Source organism: Penicillium cinerascens, assembly GCF_028974065.1.
Source record: "Penicillium cinerascens strain IBT 15544 chromosome Unknown contig_24_segment0_segment0, whole genome shotgun sequence".
NCBI lineage: Eukaryota > Fungi > Ascomycota > Eurotiomycetes > Eurotiales > Aspergillaceae > Penicillium > Penicillium cinerascens.
The window spans coordinates 733099-752561 of NW_026695290.1; the positions used below are offsets into that span (position 1 = coordinate 733099).

General features: G+C 51.7%; 8 protein-coding genes across 8 annotated transcripts; 1 reads left to right on the plus strand and 7 right to left on the minus strand.

Moving 5' to 3' along the window:
* Positions 1-117: 117 nt before the first annotated feature.
* crmC (siderochrome-iron transporter crmC) lies at positions 118-1994 on the minus strand (the record flags this gene model as incomplete). Its single annotated transcript, XM_058450410.1, has 2 exons — positions 118-1666; positions 1771-1994. The coding sequence occupies 2 exons, from the start codon at positions 1992-1994 to the stop codon at positions 118-120; spliced, it is 1773 nt and encodes a 590-aa protein (XP_058309872.1).
* A 1328-nt stretch (positions 1995-3322) lies between these two features.
* N7498_003349 (T2 family ribonuclease) lies at positions 3323-4865 on the plus strand (the record flags this gene model as incomplete). Its single annotated transcript, XM_058450411.1, has 6 exons — positions 3323-3594; positions 3650-3944; positions 4002-4194; positions 4252-4491; positions 4555-4652; positions 4716-4865. 6 exons carry the CDS (start codon positions 3323-3325, stop codon positions 4863-4865), a joined length of 1248 nt encoding a protein of 415 aa, XP_058309873.1.
* Positions 4866-6026: 1161 nt separating this feature from the next.
* Positions 6027-8161, minus strand: ace2 (putative C2H2 transcription factor (Swi5); the record flags this gene model as incomplete). The annotated part of the gene is made up of 2 exons (XM_058450412.1): positions 6027-7465; positions 7525-8161. The coding sequence occupies 2 exons, from the start codon at positions 8159-8161 to the stop codon at positions 6027-6029; spliced, it is 2076 nt and encodes a 691-aa protein (XP_058309874.1).
* A 1919-nt stretch (positions 8162-10080) lies between these two features.
* N7498_003351 (glycoside hydrolase family 18 protein) lies at positions 10081-11679 on the minus strand (the record flags this gene model as incomplete). Its single annotated transcript, XM_058450413.1, has 6 exons — positions 11574-11679; positions 11360-11460; positions 11052-11305; positions 10970-10999; positions 10861-10910; positions 10081-10806 (listed from the first exon to the last, which is right to left on the minus strand). Exons 1-6 carry the CDS (start codon positions 11613-11615, stop codon positions 10081-10083), a joined length of 1203 nt encoding a protein of 400 aa, XP_058309875.1. The 5' UTR covers positions 11616-11679.
* An 859-nt stretch (positions 11680-12538) lies between these two features.
* N7498_003352 (uncharacterized protein) lies at positions 12539-13243 on the minus strand (the record flags this gene model as incomplete). Its single annotated transcript, XM_058450414.1, has 1 exon — positions 12539-13243. The coding sequence occupies one exon, from the start codon at positions 13241-13243 to the stop codon at positions 12539-12541; it is 705 nt and encodes a 234-aa protein (XP_058309876.1).
* A 1418-nt stretch (positions 13244-14661) lies between these two features.
* On the minus strand, positions 14662-15312 carry N7498_003353 (uncharacterized protein; the record flags this gene model as incomplete). Its single annotated transcript, XM_058450415.1, has 3 exons — positions 14662-14953; positions 15008-15239; positions 15300-15312. The coding sequence occupies 3 exons, from the start codon at positions 15310-15312 to the stop codon at positions 14662-14664; spliced, it is 537 nt and encodes a 178-aa protein (XP_058309877.1).
* A 1272-nt stretch (positions 15313-16584) lies between these two features.
* On the minus strand, positions 16585-17668 carry prs2 (proteasome core particle subunit alpha 1; the record flags this gene model as incomplete). Its single annotated transcript, XM_058450416.1, has 5 exons — positions 16585-16971; positions 17055-17267; positions 17327-17421; positions 17525-17578; positions 17662-17668. 5 exons carry the CDS (start codon positions 17666-17668, stop codon positions 16585-16587), a joined length of 756 nt encoding a protein of 251 aa, XP_058309878.1.
* Positions 17669-17965: 297 nt separating this feature from the next.
* N7498_003355 (WKF domain-containing protein) lies at positions 17966-19273 on the minus strand (the record flags this gene model as incomplete). Its single annotated transcript, XM_058450417.1, has 1 exon — positions 17966-19273. One exon carries the CDS (start codon positions 19271-19273, stop codon positions 17966-17968), a length of 1308 nt encoding a protein of 435 aa, XP_058309879.1.
* Positions 19274-19463: the final 190 nt, after the last annotated feature.

Here is a 19463-nt window from a genome sequence, read left to right on the forward strand (position 1 = left end):
TCGTTCACATCTTGTATTTTCACCACGATTGAGGGTCATGGTCCAGTTGTCGAGATGTCTTCTTTCTTCAACTCGCTCCATGATATTCCCAATCATGTAACAGGCCCAAAGTTCCGTTTAAATGACGGTACCCTTTACTTGCTTCCTGTCGACATTGTAGTTCTTCCAGATGGCAATCGCCGGGAAAGCAAGAACAACGAGACAAGCTGCCGTGATGCACTCGTACTTCTGGCTATAAGCCCATGCGTAATTGATCGCAATTCTTGTCTCGCTCCCTGGAGGATACATCAGTTGGGCAGCTGATCCACCGGCGTAGATAGTGGCGTAATCCGCCTTGGTCGACTCTGGAAGGGCCCTGAGTAATGCTTGAGGGAACGTATTGGCATAAATGGCGCTCGCAACAGCGTATCCAATGGCTCCACCAACACTCGAAGACAAGCTAATCATGGCAAGCATCAATGGGACACCGTCACGGTCAGCGGCAGCCATGACAGCCATTTCATCTCCGATAACGAGAGTTCCACCCCCAAAGGCAATGAAGATTTGGCACATCACCAGGTATCCAATGTCACTTTGCGAGCCTCGGAAGTGGATCATAAGAGCTGCGCCAAGTAACAGTAGTGGTGCACCGAAGAAAAGACAAACATTCTTGAAGTACTTGGTTTTGCGAATCCAAATGCCAAATAAGACCGCCCAGATGGTCGATCCAACGCCGTAAATCTGTGTCATATATCCTGTCTTGGATGTGTCGAGGTTGTAAACCACTTGCACATAGTAGTAAAAGTATTGATCCCACGTGTAGTAGTTGAAGAAAATGATGGCCGACAGGATACAAGCTCCAAGAACTGTGCGCTTTTTGAACAACTCCCATCGGATGAAGTGAGTTCTGGCAAAGTAGGCCTCCCAAAGAGCAAAGACCGGGAAGAGCAGTAGTCCAATGACTACCATAGCGATAAACGTTGCAGAGGAGTATCCGGTAAAGCCGTAAGTTTTGAGGCTGAATGGCAGGAGGAACAGAATGAATGCAGCCATGAGAATGAAAGCACCAACAATGTCAAACTCATGGATGTAGTGGACGATTGACTGGGTCGTGGTTCGGTCACTTAAGATGTGCGTGAAAAGTCCCAGCTTCTCGGCTTTGCGTTGGTAGAACTTGAAAACAACGGCGAGCGGCACAAAAATAACAAAGGTAATGATGGCGAAACAGCCGTAGGCCCAGCGCCAAATTGAGTGAGCGACGAATGCCTGGGCAATGAGGGGCCCAACAAACGCCGTGCAGATGGTTGGCGTACCGATGAAGGCATAGACAAAGGCTCGATTCTTCAATCCGGATGCGTCGGCGACAAACACGGAAAGAATAAAATTCAGGGCCGAATAGCCGATCCAGTATAAGGTGTAGCCAGCAGCAAACCCGTTGGGACCATCACAGGAGGCGATTATGATCAGTCCAAGGATGAAAACCCCCAAGAACGTCAGAAAACCCTCGGTGCGGCCCCAAATGTTTAGAGTCTTTGCAATGGGAAGTTGAAGTACTCCCCCCACAATGGTCGACACGATATACGCTTGGGATATTTGCGGCGCCGAAGCGAAGTTTGCGTACGCGTAGTAGATGATGTTGCTGCTAATCGATGATTGCATGGACAGGACGAAGAAACACAACCAGATCCTGCAAAGGGGTATCCTGTGTTAATCTCGGCTAAGGATTATGGGCAAGTGAATAACTGCACTGATCCATTTGATGGAACAGTCTCAGTACTTCGGGAGACATACCAGGCATATGTGCCATACAGGGCTTTTCTGGACCATACCAGAGCAGTAGCTTCGGCTTTCTGAATTCCAGCCTGTGCATGATGGGTAATCTCATCGGGGTGCTCAAGCACTTCTCTCTCATCCCTTTGTTCTAAGCTCTGGTCGTCTGCATTTGGCTGCGCTTCCAGCGTGGCTGTGTGTATGTCCACAGTGCCCCCGGCTTTGTCTCGATTGTGAAACGCCATTATGTTGGACCAGTTTCGGCAGCTGCAAGGATGTTGGAGGCTCGAGGGTGGAAGCACGGAGGCGAAGAGGGAGCGACCAGGCCAGCTTGACCAGCTGAGTATAAATACATGGAGGTAATGAGGGCCAGGGATTTCCTTTCTTTTTGTTTAACAAGTTGGGTTTAGATGGGACCAGATCCAGGAGCCAGACCCGAGAGGCTGACAGCTAAGTGGGCCTTGTGGATTACTATTTTCCATACTTGCCATCACTGGTCCCATTCCATTCTTTCTGGGCGCGGAGGCAATCTACTCAAATTCGCGCAAACGCTAAGCTTGTGCGGGTAAGACCGAACACCATCTGGAAGTATGCGCCGTTCCTATCCGAAGTCCGGGAGCCTGGATTCGCTCAATCTCGCCCGAATAATTATTTTTTCGAATTAGGTGCAGTCCGCGTAGTAATTGCGTGTGTGCGCTTTCAACACCGACTATGTGCCCGTATAGTTATGCAGGTAAATAACGAGCAGAGTGGGCCATCCATAAGCAACCCAAATCCCACCGGTGAAATCTCCGATCGCTCGATTTCAGATCCCACATCTCTCGCGGAGCGGGCCTCAGCGGTCCACGTGTTGAAACTTGATCATTCAGTGTCTTGGCAGGTGCGATGGTTCATGGCAGTTATCGCCCGCCAGCTACATGAAGCATTACCAGCAGCCTCCTATATTCCTATGCAACCTTCATCATATGGCTTGCCGCTTTCCAACAACGCGACCATGCCGCCGTGTGGCCAACTCCGGCTCTTAGCGAAACTCCACCATTTTCTATCAGAGATAATCTGATGGGATCCGTCGATATCATCTTGGCACAGTCGATATCGGAACTCTAGCAGTGGGATCGGGGGACCAGCATCGGTGAGGGTGGTGCCGTCATTATCGAACTCGAAATTCAGTGGAAGGGGACTAACGCGGTTCTTATAGTGGATTCAAATGGGGCACATCCGCGTGGTTTTCTCGACGGGCTTTCTGTTGATCAAGCTGAAGCTTCAACGTGCCCAGGTGCTGATACAGCACGGTCAGGGTGAATAGAACTAAGATCCCCTCCTCCTTTTCAAGACATCAATGAACGTGCCCCACTTCAACTTCATATCCCACATTTGTTATCGGTTCACGGGATCGGATCACCTGAACGGATGATCGCCTTAGTCATCCGAGGCGATACCGGCACCTTGACCTCAACCCCATCTCTACTTCTCTTCTATTCGTCTTTCTTTCGATCTGAAAGGGATACTATCTGTCTGCAATTCATTCAACTTCAGTAGCTACAGCTTCCCAACCCTCCACCGATCCCCCGCCATGTGGGGCTCCTTCCAACAAGTCCTGGAGATCCCCGGACCCCAGAAGCTCCTCAAGACCCTAAGTTCATTGTGGTTGTCGCAGTCCAGCGAGAAGTCAACTCCAGGCACTTCTTCATCATGTTCTCTATCAGAAACTAGCTGTCAGGTCAAGTATCATGGCCAAGACACCTGTTGTTTCAACTACCCTGGCGGGCAGATGCTGCAGACCCAGCTCTGGGATGTGGACCCCGCTCTCGGCCCCGATGACTCCTGGGGTATTCACGGTCTCTGGTAGGCTACTCTCAAACTTCGTGTACACAATGATCCTGGTCTTAACATCTGCCAGGCCTGACCACTGTAATGGCGGATTCGACCAATTCTGTGATTCCAGACGCAAGTACAGCAATATATCGCTCATCTTGGTTGACGCTGGCCGTGGAGACCTGCTCGAATATATGAGTGAGTACTGGAAAGACTTTCATTTCGATGATCAGAACTTGTGGCAACATGAGTGGAACAAGCACGGCACCTGTGTCAGCACCCTCGAAACACATTGCTATGAGGATTATCTCCCGCAGCAGGAAGTGGTAGATTACTTTGACCGAACTGTTGAGGTTTTTAAGACCTTGCCTTCCTATGAGGTTAGTCCGATATTTGAAATTCGCCATTATCCATGCAGTCGCTGATCTTTTCTAAAGTATCTGGCCAAGGCTGGCATCGTCCCATCCCATTCGCAAACATATGCGCTTGTGGATATCGAAGATGCGCTAGAGACTGCCCACGGTCACCCCGTCACTGTCCACTGTCGGCGCGGCCAGCTCAGCGAGCTCTGGTACCACTTCAACATTGCAGGAAGTCTGCAGACTGGGAGATTCGTTCCCGCAAGTCCAGGTTCGTTGAACTCCAGGAAATCTCCTCGACTAGACAGTTAGCTTACATGCATCACAGATGGTCAAACTTCCAACTGTCCCCGTCGAGGCATCCGCTACCTGCCTAAGCGGGCCCAGCCTGAGCCGACGAGGACCACAACAACCGGTGGCTCGGAGCCTACTGCTACGGGAATCCCGTTCTCAGGCAAGGGGAACATGATCGTCTCCACTTTTAACCAAATTCGCGGATGCATCATCAGCTGGGGGACGTGGTACGCATCTGGAACGTGTGCTACCTTCCGGGCCGAGAAGGCTTCAGGTTCGCTGCTTCAATAAAACCTGTGCTGTAGTCTTGAAGACTAACACTGTGATGAATCTGCAGATGACACATTCACCCTCAAATCAAGCAAAGGGCTTTGCGCCATCCAGGAGGACGCTCTCAAATGTGGGACCCACGTCACCACCCCCAGCGAATTCACTGTACGTCTTATCTCAATCTTCGATTTCATGGCTTCTAGGTACTAAGCAAATTTTATTGAACAGGTCAAAGACGACAAGCTCTGCTATGAAGGCAACACCACATTCTACGCCGATAAGCCGCCCAAGGGCTTTGTGCAGAGCACAGTCTTCGCCTCGCAGGGAGAGCACCCGATTGAACTAGAGATTTCGTGGAAGGCTCATGACTGGTCCTAGTGACTCTCTTCCTTGTTTATTCCCTCGATCTTTATCTCTGCTGCATTTTGAGATTGGGATAGCTATAACGCTATGGCATGCTAGTTAGACATAATGAATACATATATACATACAGACATGATAACCTATCCATTCAAAAAAGAGTTCCGCTTTGGTACCCAAACCCTTGAAACGGTCCTTGCGAGAAAGTCTTCCGCGAAGAATGAAGTAAAAAAACTGTAGCAGTGCTGTAGGAAACCGATACGTCCGTGCTCGGAAAAGAATCGGAGAGAATATTCTGGTGAATCTGATTTTGATCCCTTCTGTATACAGCCTCGAGCATATTCGAGTATGAACAGGCTAATGAAATGGTGGTTATGATCATATTGACTACCTTGGGGAATATGCAAAACACCGAGTCTCAAAATGGTGGCGTTCGCGTTGAGAAAGAATTTCATCATGCCGAGGACAAAACGTCATGTACGTTTGTTGCGTCTCCCGAGGCTAAAACTGGGGTTACCTAGCTTTGTAGACGGGGGTAGAGTCTATATGAGAGGGAAAGAGGAATCGAAATGAGCTTGCAATGAGGTTATGATTGAACAGCAACTAGAAAGAAAACTAAAATACAGACCATCCCATGGTCATCGGCCGCTAAAAGGCAAAAGAAGAATAAATCCGCCAGAAAATAGGCGCCTTGGCTAGCTAGCTACATAAAATTTCATTTAGGACCCATGAAGTACATATCGATCGTGAAAAAGTGGGGCAATTAAGGGATGAAACCATCAAACCGCCAGAGAAAAGAAAAAAAAGAACAGCTCAGTGGTTCAAATGAACCTTGGATGTAATATCCGGAAGCTTGAAAACAAGAATTGAAGGAGATGTAAAGGGCAGAAAGGGCAAGGTGGGGCAATATAGCAAAAGAGCAAGAACTCCTCAGTCCCCCAAGTCGCCAGAGAATCCGGAGCCCCGTAAAAAAACAAATGTTCAAAGAAAACGTCAGATGCCGTAGGCAGGTCGCTCGTGCCGAAAGGAAAGAAAAACTCCCGTTGTAGGTCGTGTGTCGTGAATTGTATAAACTCATTCAAATCGTCGCAGAATTGTCACGCCGTGAAAATGAAGGGAAACACGCTGTCTATTTCATGCCGTATTCGTGATAAGTAGAAACGCCGTTGCTTGTCACGCTTAAGGATCATTGAGGAATTCCTGAGAAAGCGTGTCGATCTGGTCCACGTAGGATTCGTCAAGGTTGGTAAGACCGGAAAAGGTCTTCTCGGGGAAAGTGGAGTACATTGACGATGGTGGGAAACCAGCTGAGTCGACAAAGGAGTAGCCAGTGGAGAAATCGGACATTCCGTTCGTTGTCATGTTGGCAAATTCGTCACGCACCTGCTCGGAGGAATCTTGGCTGATAAACAGGTCAATCTCCGAGCCGGAAGTATACTCATCGAGAGTAGGAGCAGTGTGTGGTGATGACATTTCATGAGGAGAAAGAGCGGGATCGCTGTAGAAGTTCTCCTGCTGCGCAGCCAGGCTAGGGACGAATTGGGAAATGGCCTGCTCATATCTGACGTGCGCCATTTGAGGGGGCGACAACGGAGGTGGAAGCATGTCGTCCTCGAGGTGGGAGATGAGCGAGGTGCCAACGTGGTTGGGAGACTGGGCGTGTCCTGGTGAAGTAGGCGGCGTGTAGGAAGACATGGCAGTAGACGGGGCGTAGTTGGGCGAGTTGAAAACAGGAAGGGAAGCATCCTCTAGCTTGACAGATGACACAGATGGGGCCTTCTCAGCGACACGCTGACGGGTTCGGGTAGACTTGGTCTGGCGAGTTTCCATATCAGGGCGGCTCTTCTTTGGCGGGCGTCCACGGCGGGTGGTTTTGGGGACGAAGCCGGTCACACCACCGACGCACATGTCGCGCTGACGGTGGCGAGTGAGGGCATCGTGCCGAGCGAAGCTAGCACCGCAGAGGCACTCAAAGGGCTTCTTGCCGGTGTGTGTCTTGAGGTGGCGCTTCAGATCATGGCCTCGGACGAAAAGCTTGTCGCAGACGTCGCACTGATAAGGGCGGTCATCGAGATGGGTTTGAACGTGAGATTTGATGTTCTCCTTGCGACCAAAGCGGCAATTGCAGCCATCATACATGCACACATATTTGCCATCCTTGGAATCGGGGCCAGAAATGTATTCGGCAATCTTTTCGCTAGAAATTCCAGTGTTCCGAACGGACGCTCTGACTCGGGCATCGAGGTCAACCTCGCTGAGACCCCCAGCCTGCGGCTCGTGCTCAGACATAGGAGAAGACGCCGGAGACATGGTACGACTCTGACGTCGACCGGTGGATGGCGTCTCATTCACATCGACATGGCTGGGGGACGGCATCGCCGCCATTTCTGTGTAAGGAATTGACGAGGATTCGGCAGGGGAGGGTACCTGATGTCTGGACGGGATTGGGCTTGACAAAGACACGCTCTGGAGGGAGTGGGCTCTCTGCATTTCAGTGCTGACGGGGGTACGGGGGTAGGAAAAGCTCTGGGACTTGGTGGGGGTATGCTCATTGCTGTACATGGGAAAATCAAACGAACTCTTCAAAGGTGTAGCATCGGGGGTAAGAGGGGAAGTGTCTGTCCAATTGATTAGCCTGCGACCGATCCGGTATCTTATATCGAGTATAGAAACTTACAAGAAAAATATGGGTCCATTTTGGGAGAAAACGCCTCTGGTTGAATAGAGAGGTGTTGCATGGGCCGGTAGCTAGCCATTTGCGCTTGCTGGGCCATCGAAAGATTGTGCTGCTGCTCCTGGTGCATACGGTGCAGGGCAGTCTTCAACGGTGATTGTTTGTCTGAGCATTCGCTGGCGGATCTTGAGAGAGCCGGAGCAATAGATGGTGCCGGGGAAGAGGAGGAAGCCGAAGCTTGGTAGAGTTCTTGAAGCTCTTCTCGGCTCCATGTCCACGACGGCGGATATGCTTGATATGCGTCGTCCTGCATAGGCAGCCCATTTGGGATGAAATGCTGCTGTGCTTGCTGGAGATAAGGAGGCACCTGCTGAGGAGCAGGCCTCGCCTGACGCGGGTAACCTGATTTTTCGTTAAAATAATCCCGAAGCTCTGGAACCGTCTTGGGCGCAGGTTGTCGGCCAGCGGAGACCTGTGGTGCGTAACCGTAGTCCACAGTCTGTCCGCGTCGGTGCGCTCGGTGGGGTGGATTTCCGGCCATGACTGGTTTTGTGAATGTAGCAACTTCGGGAAATGCTGGAGTCGATAGTTGACGACGGTGGTGACCGGGGCCTTGCGACGTTGGGGTGGCGGAGAACATGGCTACCCAGCCGTTCGATTCGGACAACCCTGTCACAGTGTCAGCCTGTGAACTTCAACACACGCGCAAAAAAAGACGACGGAAAGAAAAAGAAGCTAGAGCCTCAGCAGTTAAGGTTTAGCTGTTGGTAGAGAGATTCCTGTGTTTGTGTAGATCAAAGTATCACCACACGGTGTTTTCTCAAGTTCCTAGGATCCGTAGAAACAAAGGATCTGAAGGACAGGAAATCAGAGTCAATAAGTGAGTATGTGAAGTCCATGAAGCCTCGGGTGAGCATTGGCGATCTATCAATTGAACCCACGGTTCCCGTCAACAATGCATGTGTTGGCATGGCAACGCGCCGTGTCGGGAGTCTGGGAAACCAGATGTGACCGATTGTGACGACGAATGGGCCCACTTTCGCGCCCACTTGTGCGATTATGCTAGTTCCATCTTGCGATCCAGGCCATATACTCTCGTCGTCCTCTTCACCGTCTGGTTCTCCCTGACTTCGGTTGCTCCCGTTCTGCAAGGGTATGGCCGATGAGCTGTGAGGAGGGAGTATCTTTGTCCCTGGCCAGGGGGATACTCCTGCCGTCGCTATGGGGATACCCCTAGAAACCGTAAACAGGGCGTGATCTACTGGATCTTGGGTTCTGGGGACTGCGATACCTGAAGGTACCCGCCCAGATGTGGAACCATGTCATTGTGAGGCCTCAGGCATGAAGTATTGTGGCCTTACGGCAAGAAACCACAGACCCGGGCCCGGATTATTGTTACTCCTTTCGCGTCTCGCACTATCCCCAAAGTAGTCATGGAAGTGGTCAGGTGACCGCACAACGATTTTAACCGTCAACCGAGTCCCACACATCGAATTTCTTTCCATCTTGCAAGGTTAAGGAAGACAACTTGTCGAGGTGAGTTTTGATGCCCCTGGCCCCTACAGTTCAGCCCACTGCAGCCAGTCGGATCAGAATGTGTGCAACGCGCGCACTTGATCCGACATCTTCCTGCTCGTCACGCCGCATTCAAAAAATTGTAACTTTCCACTGACTCCCATCACAGGCCTTCATCAAGATGCAGATCTTCGTCAAGACCCTCACGGGTAAGACTATCACCCTTGAGGTGGAGTCCTCGGACACCATCGACAATGTCAAGTCCAAGATTCAGGGTACGAAATATATCTCCTCCCGCCTTGCAGAATGCGCAAAACTAACGACAGCCCCGCACAGACAAGGAGGGTATCCCCCCGGACCAGCAGCGCCTGATCTTCGCTGGTAAGCAGCTCGAGGATGGCCGCACTCTTTCGGACTACAACATCCAGAAGGAGTCGACCCTTCACCTCGTGCTCCGCCTGCGTGGTGGTGGCAAGAAGCGCAAGAAGAAGGTCTACACCACCCCCAAGAAGATCAAGCACAAGCACAAGAAGACCAAGCTCGCCATCCTGAAGTACTACAAGGTCGACGGTGATGGCAAGATTGAGCGTCTCCGCCGCGAGTGCCCCGCCCCCGAGGTATGTTTCTTCGCTCGTCCTCCCCACGGTCTTTGAACCTTTACTAATCCATTTTCCAGTGTGGTGCCGGTGTCTTCATGGCTGCTATGCACAACCGTCAGTACTGCGGCAAGTGCCACCTCACCTACGTCTTCGACGAGTCCAAATAAATGGACCCCGTTTGACCGCGATGTCTCCGTTGTCGAGTTCGGGCATGGTTATTGCTAGGCCTGGTATGAAAATGATTGGGATATCACGGTGGATGTTACGGTTAGGCACTTACTAAGGTTCTTGACTGTGAATTAAAAAATCACAAAAATTCGGCTCTGCCAATCTCGATTTCCCAAACGTAGAAGTAAATGACAGACTGTAAACATGTAATGAAGGCTCTGGATAATCTACCCCGTCTCACCCATCACTGCAAACCATACTCATACACCGATCCGCCCTACTGGCTAGGGAAGCCATCGCGCAAGTTGGCATACTTGCTCTCGGGAAAGTTGATGGCGTTCGCGCTCTGGTCCAGCGCATTGACACCACCGATGCCATCCACAAAGGTACCGATCAGACTGCCATCCGATGCATTGGCTCCCTTGTCTCCCTTGTCACTGCTACTCTCCCACCACATACCTCCACCGAGTCCGCGCAGCTTGACAAAGTCCGCCTTCATCTGGGTCATCTGCTGGTTGTCGTAGGAGACCATCGTGCGTGCGCTACTGTCATAGCTCCAGGATGCGCCGGCCTGTGTGTCGATCTGTTCGGTGGCTCCGGGTCGGGGCAGCGCCTTGTAGTCCCACACTCCATTCTCCCAGCTGCCGGGTCCGACACCGTTGAATCCGCAGCCGGGTCCATCGGTGTTGGTAAATGCGCGGCCGTACAGCGGCATGCCCAAGATCATCTTAGATGCTGGCACACCGTTGACATCGATGTAGTATTTTAGTGCGGCTTCTGTGGAGAAGGGCGTCGCGGCTTGGACAGAGTCGGATGGGTAGGTGTTGGCCTGGTGACCGGCGGATTGGTCCCAGCTGCCTGCGTAATCGTAGGCCATGAGGTTATAGAAGTCCAGCAGAGGGGTCATTTGGGTGATTTTAAGCTTGTTAAAGTTGGAGGGGCCAGCAGGGCAAGCAATGGATAGATAAAACTTGCGGTCCGGGCCGGCAGCTCTATCAAGGTGCTGGGATTTGATGTCAGTAATCAACTGTCAACAGATGGAATGCAGGGTCCGAACCTCTCGACAGGCTTGAAGCAAGTAGACAAAGTTCTGGGCCTGGGTATCATCTGAAGGAAGTGTCAGACTCTGTTCCAAAAAGCGGTCTGTATATCCCAGGGGTGCTTACCTTGGGGGTATTCCCAGTCGATATCAATTCCTTTCATAAGAGTCAGCAAAATCATCCAGTGAGGAGATACGAATCGACGTACCGTCAAGTCCGTTGTCCAGGACCAGTTGAGTAGCCGACTCGGCAAACTTGGCTCTTCCGGCCTCAGAGCTGGCAGGCTGGGCAAAGTTGGAAGAGTAGGTCCAGCCGCCGATGGAGATCATCACCTTCAGCTTCCGGTTTTGTTTCTTCAAAAGACCGAGCTGTTTAATACATCCGTAGACATTGGAACCGACGTCATTCCACGAATCTCCAGGATAATGTTTCTCGACATCCGACCAACTGTCGGTCAGGTATCTGCGCAGTACTGTTAGCATTCTGTCTTGCCAAAAGTATCCCGGGGTTACTTACACTTCTCCAGTCTCGGAGCGGATATTGGCAAATGCATAGAGAACATGAGTCAACTTCTCAGCGGGCAGGTCCTGTGGGTTATAACCACGGCCGTAGATGGCCTACGCACAGTGGCATTAGCACGCGTTGTATATCGGGTAACATATACACGTGGACTTCGGACATGTCCGCTTCAAATGATCCACGGGAACGGGAAAATCGAGAATAGACATACCCAGTTGACAAAGTAGGCGATGCTCTTCAGTTCAGTTGACATGGTTGGCGCAGGAGGGGTAGTACACGGGGAGTAGCAATATTGCACAAGAACGGCCACGAGCAACACAAAACCACCAAGTGATACAATGGGCGAGAATCGAAAAGCCACACTGAAAATCGTTCGTAAAAATAAAATCAAGTTTCAATGAGATGCATCAAGTACAGTGTCGAATGAATATATGGGGTACTTAATGTCGCAGCCTAAGTTGTTAGCGGATACTTGTACCTCGTTATAAATAACGCGCCCCACGTCACAGCCCTGGCGAATATGTGGCTGTGCATGTGGCGGGCCAGGGACGTACCTGTGGCTGGTGACTATAGATCAAAATTGATGTACAACGTTGTAACTGGTAGGATTTGGAAATAGAATCGAGACCGTGAGGCCTACCATGGCCCCGAAAAGCAATTCTTATAGCCGATCCCGCCGACTCACGAACGACGGGGCGTGAAAACTCCGCCTGCGCAGGGTCTTGGTGTAACCTGAGTTCTCAGTCATGCTGCCAGCGAATTCTTTCAGCATGCACTCGAGTCAGTCTCTGTTTTTTAGCGTGATGGGTTCTTTACTTCCTTGATTCGGCGAGGGGAAGGCCGCGAAGATGGCAATAGTCTATTCCGAGGGCAGCAGTGGCAACTTTCGACTTCAAAGGCGGTTTCGCCGGATGGGACAGGCGAAAGACCTCGTACCATGGCTTTGGATATAGGATCCATTTATGGTCATCGTTTTGTAACTTTTGCAGAACTTCAATGGTAACGCCCGTTTTGCAATCGATATCTCTCGTGATAAGAAGCTTACGCTGAAGGGGTTAAGACTGGGATGCAAGTGAAAAGATCAAGGAAAATATAAGATATGGCTATTAAGGAGGCAAAATGGCAGTGCAGTCAGTGGATGTGATATTTCATCCGATTTCCTCGAAAGTAGCTACTTTAAAAAAACCAAGTTAGGTCCCTCCTAGCAAGAGCCCTGCGTCTGGCATTCTCATACAAGCTGATCCACGTCAGTAAAATCCACTCCCCCGATACCTTCTCCTCACCAACTAAAAATCGAAGTTTTCCCACCTTCTTAAAACTCTTCTGGATCCCGTTTGCTGCAAATACTGCCACCACCTCTCCCGACATATCATCTTCAAGTTTCCAGCTGCGTCTATCGAGCTTTGACGATTTGATACCCTTCATGTTTGAATCTTGCGTCCGCTTCCATGAGTATGACCGTCGCTCTGCTGCTCGCGACCAAATAGAAAATTTGTACGAGCTATGGTCACGCGAGACCTTAACGACTTCTTCCCATTCCATGCTATTTGGGTGTGCCGGATTTCCACGGCCCACGGTAATGGAGTCGGAAAACCTTGTATTGCTGCATACCCCAATCACCTTGCCTTTTCTGTCGTTTCCAGTGTACAAGGTCACATCTGGGCGGTTGGGGTGGAAGATCGAGCAACAGACGAAGTAAAGGGGCGTTTTATTTCTAGATGAGAGCAGTTGGAGATTGCCACTTACGCCTTCGCGAAATACGTCAATCTCACGACCGGAAGAAGATATCAGATCCAGCATATTTTCGGACACAGTTGCCGGCGTCTCGGTGGCTTGTCCCTGAAAACGGGGCAAATTGCTGTCTGCGAAATTGCTCGACATGTTTGGGTGTCCAGGCTATGATGTGAACTAGGAGCTGTGGGACTGGAGAATAGGGTTTAAACCCTCTCATGCGACGAAATCAATGGAAGTCGTACGGGTTATGGTAGCGCTCAAGGAGCAGGCCCGGAGGTGAGTAGAAGTCGATGGAAAGCAGGAGCGGGCTCGGGGTCTAGGGGAAGGGGAACCACGCGCCCAGACACCGACATGGTTGAACAAGAACGTGACGGCGTTACAAGGTGTGGTCTCCAGGGCCAGACGGAGGACGGATATACTATATTCCGTTTTCCGTACGGCGGCCTTATATCAGCAAATAGCAGATAATATTTAGCTAGTCCTACCCTCTAGGGCCGCAAGTGCGTGTGCGGAACACCGGTGCCGAGGAGGCCATTTTCGGCTCACTTTGACGCCAGAACAGGCCGCCTCAGCACAAATGCTTTTTGTTATGGAGGAAAACGAGGAGCCCGAAGAAGAAGGACCGACACCAGCTGAACATGAGCCGACACGCGCCCGATCTCGACACCGATTGGCAGCGCGTTCCGCAGACTAACGCATTAGCCCCAGATCCACTCGATCTAAGCCATCCGTCGTGTCGTCGCTGATTCGATGGTCGAATCGACGATCAGGGTGCCCCCCCCAAAACGGTGTATATCAGCCACACTGGGTCAGAATTTGCGTTGCATTCGCATTCTCAATCTTTTCATTAAGAGGTCCACAATTACTCCGGTCTGTGAAGCATGACTGGATACCTCAGGCACGGTGGAGTCTGCAGTAGCGCACCGGCTGGACCGAATTGCCGGCCCAAGGCTTGCTTTTCAGCTGGTATGTGCCTCGAGGTCCAGGTGTCTGAATCCCTGATGCCGCCATTGGTGACTCTTCGAGTTGGGGCCTTGAAATAAGCCCCCTCTGGGACCGTGGCCCCTGACTAGCCTAGTCCGGTCATTCTTTTGTTCTAGTCTTTTTCGGTGCGTGTAATCGTCCAATATACTCGGTGAAGACGTTTAGTGTTATGCTTGATTTGTCTGTGCATCTATGGCGACCCGCCAAAGGAAGTAGAAAAATAAAGAAAGTATAGTCTCGTGTTGAAATATACACTCCCCTCCAGGAGGAATGATGCAAGCGTCTAGAACCATCCACGCGCGATATATAGAACACCCAAAGCAATAGAAACCATGGAACAAGTCAAATCAACCAATTGGAACAAAACAAGGATATCGTCGCCATGCTTATGCTCAAAAATAGACACTCTTCCAACTGAAGGTGCAATTTTATTTTTCTCGGGCTCAGCGACCCGCGCTGTACCCGTCAAAAAAGAAGGCCCCGCATGCCCATCCCACCGGGGGCCCCTCCGTAAAATACAATTGTACATCGGACAATTACTGTCCAAAGAAATGGAGACCCGAAGAACCGAGGCAACGCGATTACCGCCCCTGGATCCAGCGCCGGATCATATCCAAGGAAGGATCATCCTCGAGCCAATGACCCGCCCGCAGATCAGCAGTTCGCAGGTCAGCGACGACGTACTGGTCGGTGACGCGCGCCAGTTCCTGTTGCAGCGCTATATGGGCTCCTTTCAAAGCTGCGGCGTGCGCTGGCGTGGGTCGTTGGCCGCGGAGAATGTTTGCGCGAGTCATGGCCCATCTGCGGGCTGCGGCGGCGCGGAGGTAGATCTTGTGTGCTTGGAAGCGGCGGGTGCTGCTGTCGATGATGACTCTGTAGGATGGTTAGATAAAGTAGGGTCGAGGTATGCGGGAACTTGGGTTCTACCTCTGTAGTTCGGCCTTTTCGGTCTCGGCACTGCCTTGTCCGGTTACTGGCAATGGGTGGTAGTCGGCCGATAACAGTCTCTGGGCAGCGTTGTGGCATTCTCGTAGGACGACGAAGCCTTCTTCGTGGAGATCTTGGGGTGTCGCTTCGACTTGCTGTTGGGAGATGTGTAACAGGAGGGTTCGGTAGTCGTTGATGAGCTCGGCCACTCGCACTGCGCGGGCCTGGTTGACTGTCCCCATGGATTCGTCAGTATCTAGCAATTGCCCTCACATCACGGCGATATGCTTACATCCGTCGGCCATTGAGGAATTAGAAAAGTAGATCTAGAAAGAGTGGGAAATAAAAATCAAGAATGACATCAAAAGAAACCAATTAAGGAAAGAAGACCGAGTAGATGAGCGTGAGAAAGAATCCAACGGTCAGAACTATGGTAGGAAAAGACGAGTCTTATAATCCGGCAAGCAGACTGGAGCTCGTCTCCTCATTACCCCATACATGACAGGAAACGATCTCGGCCGGACGTAGGTTCTGAAAAAGGGATTAAAAAAATAATTAAATTAAAATAAAAATAAAAATAAAACACCAGCTTATGATAGCGCAGACGAACATCGGGAGTGATCATCGAGGGGCATGGCCGGCTGGGCCAATGGACGGTGAAAAAGTAGGATCAGGAACCTCGCGGAGTCAAGTACAGCTGGAACGGTGGATCGTGCCACGCGATAGCTCCCGAATAACCGCAGGGCCAGGAGTCTCCCTGTTCCAGAAAAGATCGCGGGAGGGTCTGTGTGCATGCGGCAGTTCTGAGTATTATGGGGCTTGAGAGGATCGAGTGGGGATGAGATCACGCCGCGTGCCCTGAGATTAGGTTCCGTGGCCGATATAGGTCGTCAAGGGCGAAACTTGCAATTGGCACTTGGGAGCCTTGATTGGAGGGCACCGAATCAACTCAAGTGGAGACTTTTGGTGAATTGAGAACTCGTCAGGGGTTTCAATCTCGGTGGTGGCTCGTGGGACCCGTGCACGGCACCGAAAAGACACAAGCGTGCATCGTGAACCTGCTCGGTTTGCATGTGTGGCGACTACACCGAGTAGGACCGAAGCGAGAGATGTCAACAAATCTATCGATTGACATTTCAGCTCGCGCACAGTCCAGACGACAGCCACGAGCCGGCTGAGCCACATGTGGCGCCAATTCATCACCCTGGGGCAGCTGAGCTGCACGCACACTCGGTCTTGGATTTGGGACTACGACGTAGGTACGTCAAATATGCAGATTCTTCCTTGTAGGTCTTTGATACTGTGATCCATCTACAACTTGCGAATTGCTCGGTGGCGATATAAGACCCACTCAACTGCTGAACTGCTGAGACGATCCCCGCGATGCACCCAGCTATAGCGCAACGCCAGCGTCAGAGGATACAGGACCCGGTTAATTGAAACGCGGCCGAAACCGAAACCTCGCAGAAAATCCAAGTTGTCATTCACAGATCGTCTCTCTAAAAAAAAGAAACCATTTCCGTATTCGGTCCTATTCGGTGTATCTGACCGCCCAAATCTGCTGCTGCTCGGTCCGCTTAATCCTTCTCGGCAATGGCCTGCAGCCGTTCATCAATCTCCTCCTCCGTCAGGGCACGGAACGCCGTCGTGGTGCCCTCCTGGCCCTCGGGCTTGGGACCACCCACGATACCAATCTCCAGCTCGTGCTTCTTGAAGTCGACACTCAGCACGTTGCTGAGAGCAGTGATACCCAACTCCACAACTTCCTCCCAGTTGCCCTGCGCAGCATCCTTGTTCTTCAGCTTCTTCTCGAGGTAGTTCAGCGCTTCCTGCTGCTTGGGACCGGAGGCCGTGGCCTTGTACCCAACGTAGTAGCCGGCCGGGTCACACTTGTAGAGCGAAGGGCCGTTCTCATCGTCAACGGAGATCAGGGTAGTAGCGACGCCAAGTGGTCGCATGTAGGCCTAGAGAAAGGTGTGAGCAGAGCCGATGGTCAAAAGGGAACATTCCTGTCCCCATATCATGCGGGCGGCAAAGGATAACCCACTCTTTGTGTGTAGACCTGGTTGATATTTGCCAATCGCTTTGCCAGAACGTCGCAGGGCATCTCATATCCGAACTTGTACCGGAACTCCGCAGCCTCTCCACGGGCCCGGTCGACGGACGCGCGAGCATCTGCTATCGAGCCGGTCATCACACAGCCCACGGACGGAGAGATCCTGAACACATGTGAAACGGAAGACGGGTCAATCAGTTTGTCCTGGTGGGTAGGGAAGTCAGCCTGGCGCACTCATCGCTTCAATATGGGCGAACGCTTACGGCAACTTTCTTCTGGGAGAGCACGACGGCGCAGTCCTTGCCCCGGATACCGATGGAGGTGATGTTGGCGGAGGTGATGGCCTTGAAGGCATATTCTAGAAAGTGGATGCGTTGTCAGTGGTGATGATAATGACACGGCGTCGTTGACCGAAAGGGGCCTCGGTGTCAGGAATTCAGGGTGTCGATTGAGGAACATACCGACTTGATACAACCGACCCTGGTCAGAGAAGATAGTGATGTGTCGGTCGTAGCCTGCAAGAATGCGAAGGAGATGGTCAGTCGGGATTGAGGTCATCGGGCTGGAGTTGATCAGCGGCGGCACTTGGGAGACTTACCAGACATGACGGCGATATGCAAGTTCTTTCAGAGGGAAGCGATTAAGATGGTAGGATCGGAAAAGGAGAGGGCGAGAGATGGATGAGAGGGAGAATTGGCAGTGACGCGTGCTAACGGTGCCTGCGGTGCCTAAGCTCGAGCTTGAGCTTGAACACCGCTCACCGCCTTCCCCCATCTACTGGAACCAACTTGGATGATCATCTATGCATTTCGAAGTACGATACATCATCATAATGCCGTGGTATATACATGCAATTATCAAAACCAAGGCCAAAGAAAAACAAACCCTCAGCTTAAAGACCCTTAATCACTATCGCTCTCGCTGCTCGAGATCTCAACGTTGACAGTGCGCAGTTTCCGCTTCTGCTTCTTCTTGTTCTTCGACGGTACAGCTTCCTCCACCTTGGCGGGCTTAGCACGCTTCTCCTTCTTGGCCTTTGTAGGGTTTGCAGCAGGCTTGTTCTTGGGGGCAGGGGCTTCATCATCACTGTCGCCGCTTGAGGAATCACTGCCGCTGCTGCTCGTGCTTTCGTCGCTGCTCGTTCCATCGCTGCTGGTATCAGACGGAGCAGACTTAGCCGCAGGCTTGGCCTTGGTAGCTGGCTTTGGCTTGTCCTCGTCATCGCTATCACCATCGCTTTCACTGCTGCTCGAGATATCCACAATAGCTGTTCTGTTCTTCCTCTTCTTCAACTTGGCAGCCTCCTTAGCGCGCTCCTTAGCCGCAGCCTTCTGCTGCTCCCGCATTTCCTCGTTGGTAAACAGCTTCGCAGTAACAGCGAAGAAGACCAGCTCCGCACGCTGCCTCTTCTGGAGACGCTTCTTAGCATCGGCGCTCAAGCCATCTCCAGCAGCCCCATTAACGCCATCACCACCCGCTGACAAGACCGATCGGAACTCCTCAACAGCCTGTTCATACTCGGCATCCGCAGGCTGGTCCATTTCACTCTTGAGAACCGCTACCGCACCCTGACTCAACCGCATCTTCGCCATGTCACCCTTCAAGCCTTTCAAATACGCCAAAAGCGCAGCGTTGAATGGCGCAGGAACATGCTCCAGCGAGTAGAGGTGCTTGAAGATATTCGTCTCGCGGTTCTTCTGAAACTTCCACGAATCCCGGTCCCGGTAGTAGCGGTTCAGATATGACAGGATAGGGGTTTCGTGGATCTGATCAGTAGATGGAGTGCCACTCTTGCGCTCCTTTTTCTTCTCGCGCTTGCGCTTCTTCATTTCCTCCAACGCGGCTTCGGCTTCGGCGGCTTCGTCTGCTTTGGGCTCGGACTCGGTTTCCTCGGCGCCTGTTACCGTCTCGCTGCTGTCGTCGCCGGACCCATCCTCGGTCTTGGTACCCGCTCCGAAGGAGACTCGCTTCTTCTTTTTCTTTTGTGTAGAGTCCTCCTCGTCGTGTCGCCGTTTCTTTTTGGTCGATTCGCCGTCCTCGCTCGACTTCTTGCGCTTTTTCTTGTCCTTGGATTCGGATTTGGTATTGGCGGATGTGGATTGTTCATCGTGCTGTGCCTCGGCGTCGGCGTCTTTTGCGTGCTTCAGCTTCGACTCCGACTTCTTCGATGCCGAGACATCTTGCGCCGACTTGAGGGTGTCTTTTGCCATGTTGGCTGGTCCAGAGCAGTATCTGCCGTATAGAAGGAATTAAAGATTGCAATTTGCAATCTCAATTGGGAGGATGACTCAATTAGCGAGTCTTGATGAGTTTCTTGCAGACACCATCTCTTTCTCCGCGAGGGCGGAATCGACTTTTTTTTTCTGCCGGGCCCACGCGAGGGCGGTCTCGATCTAGATG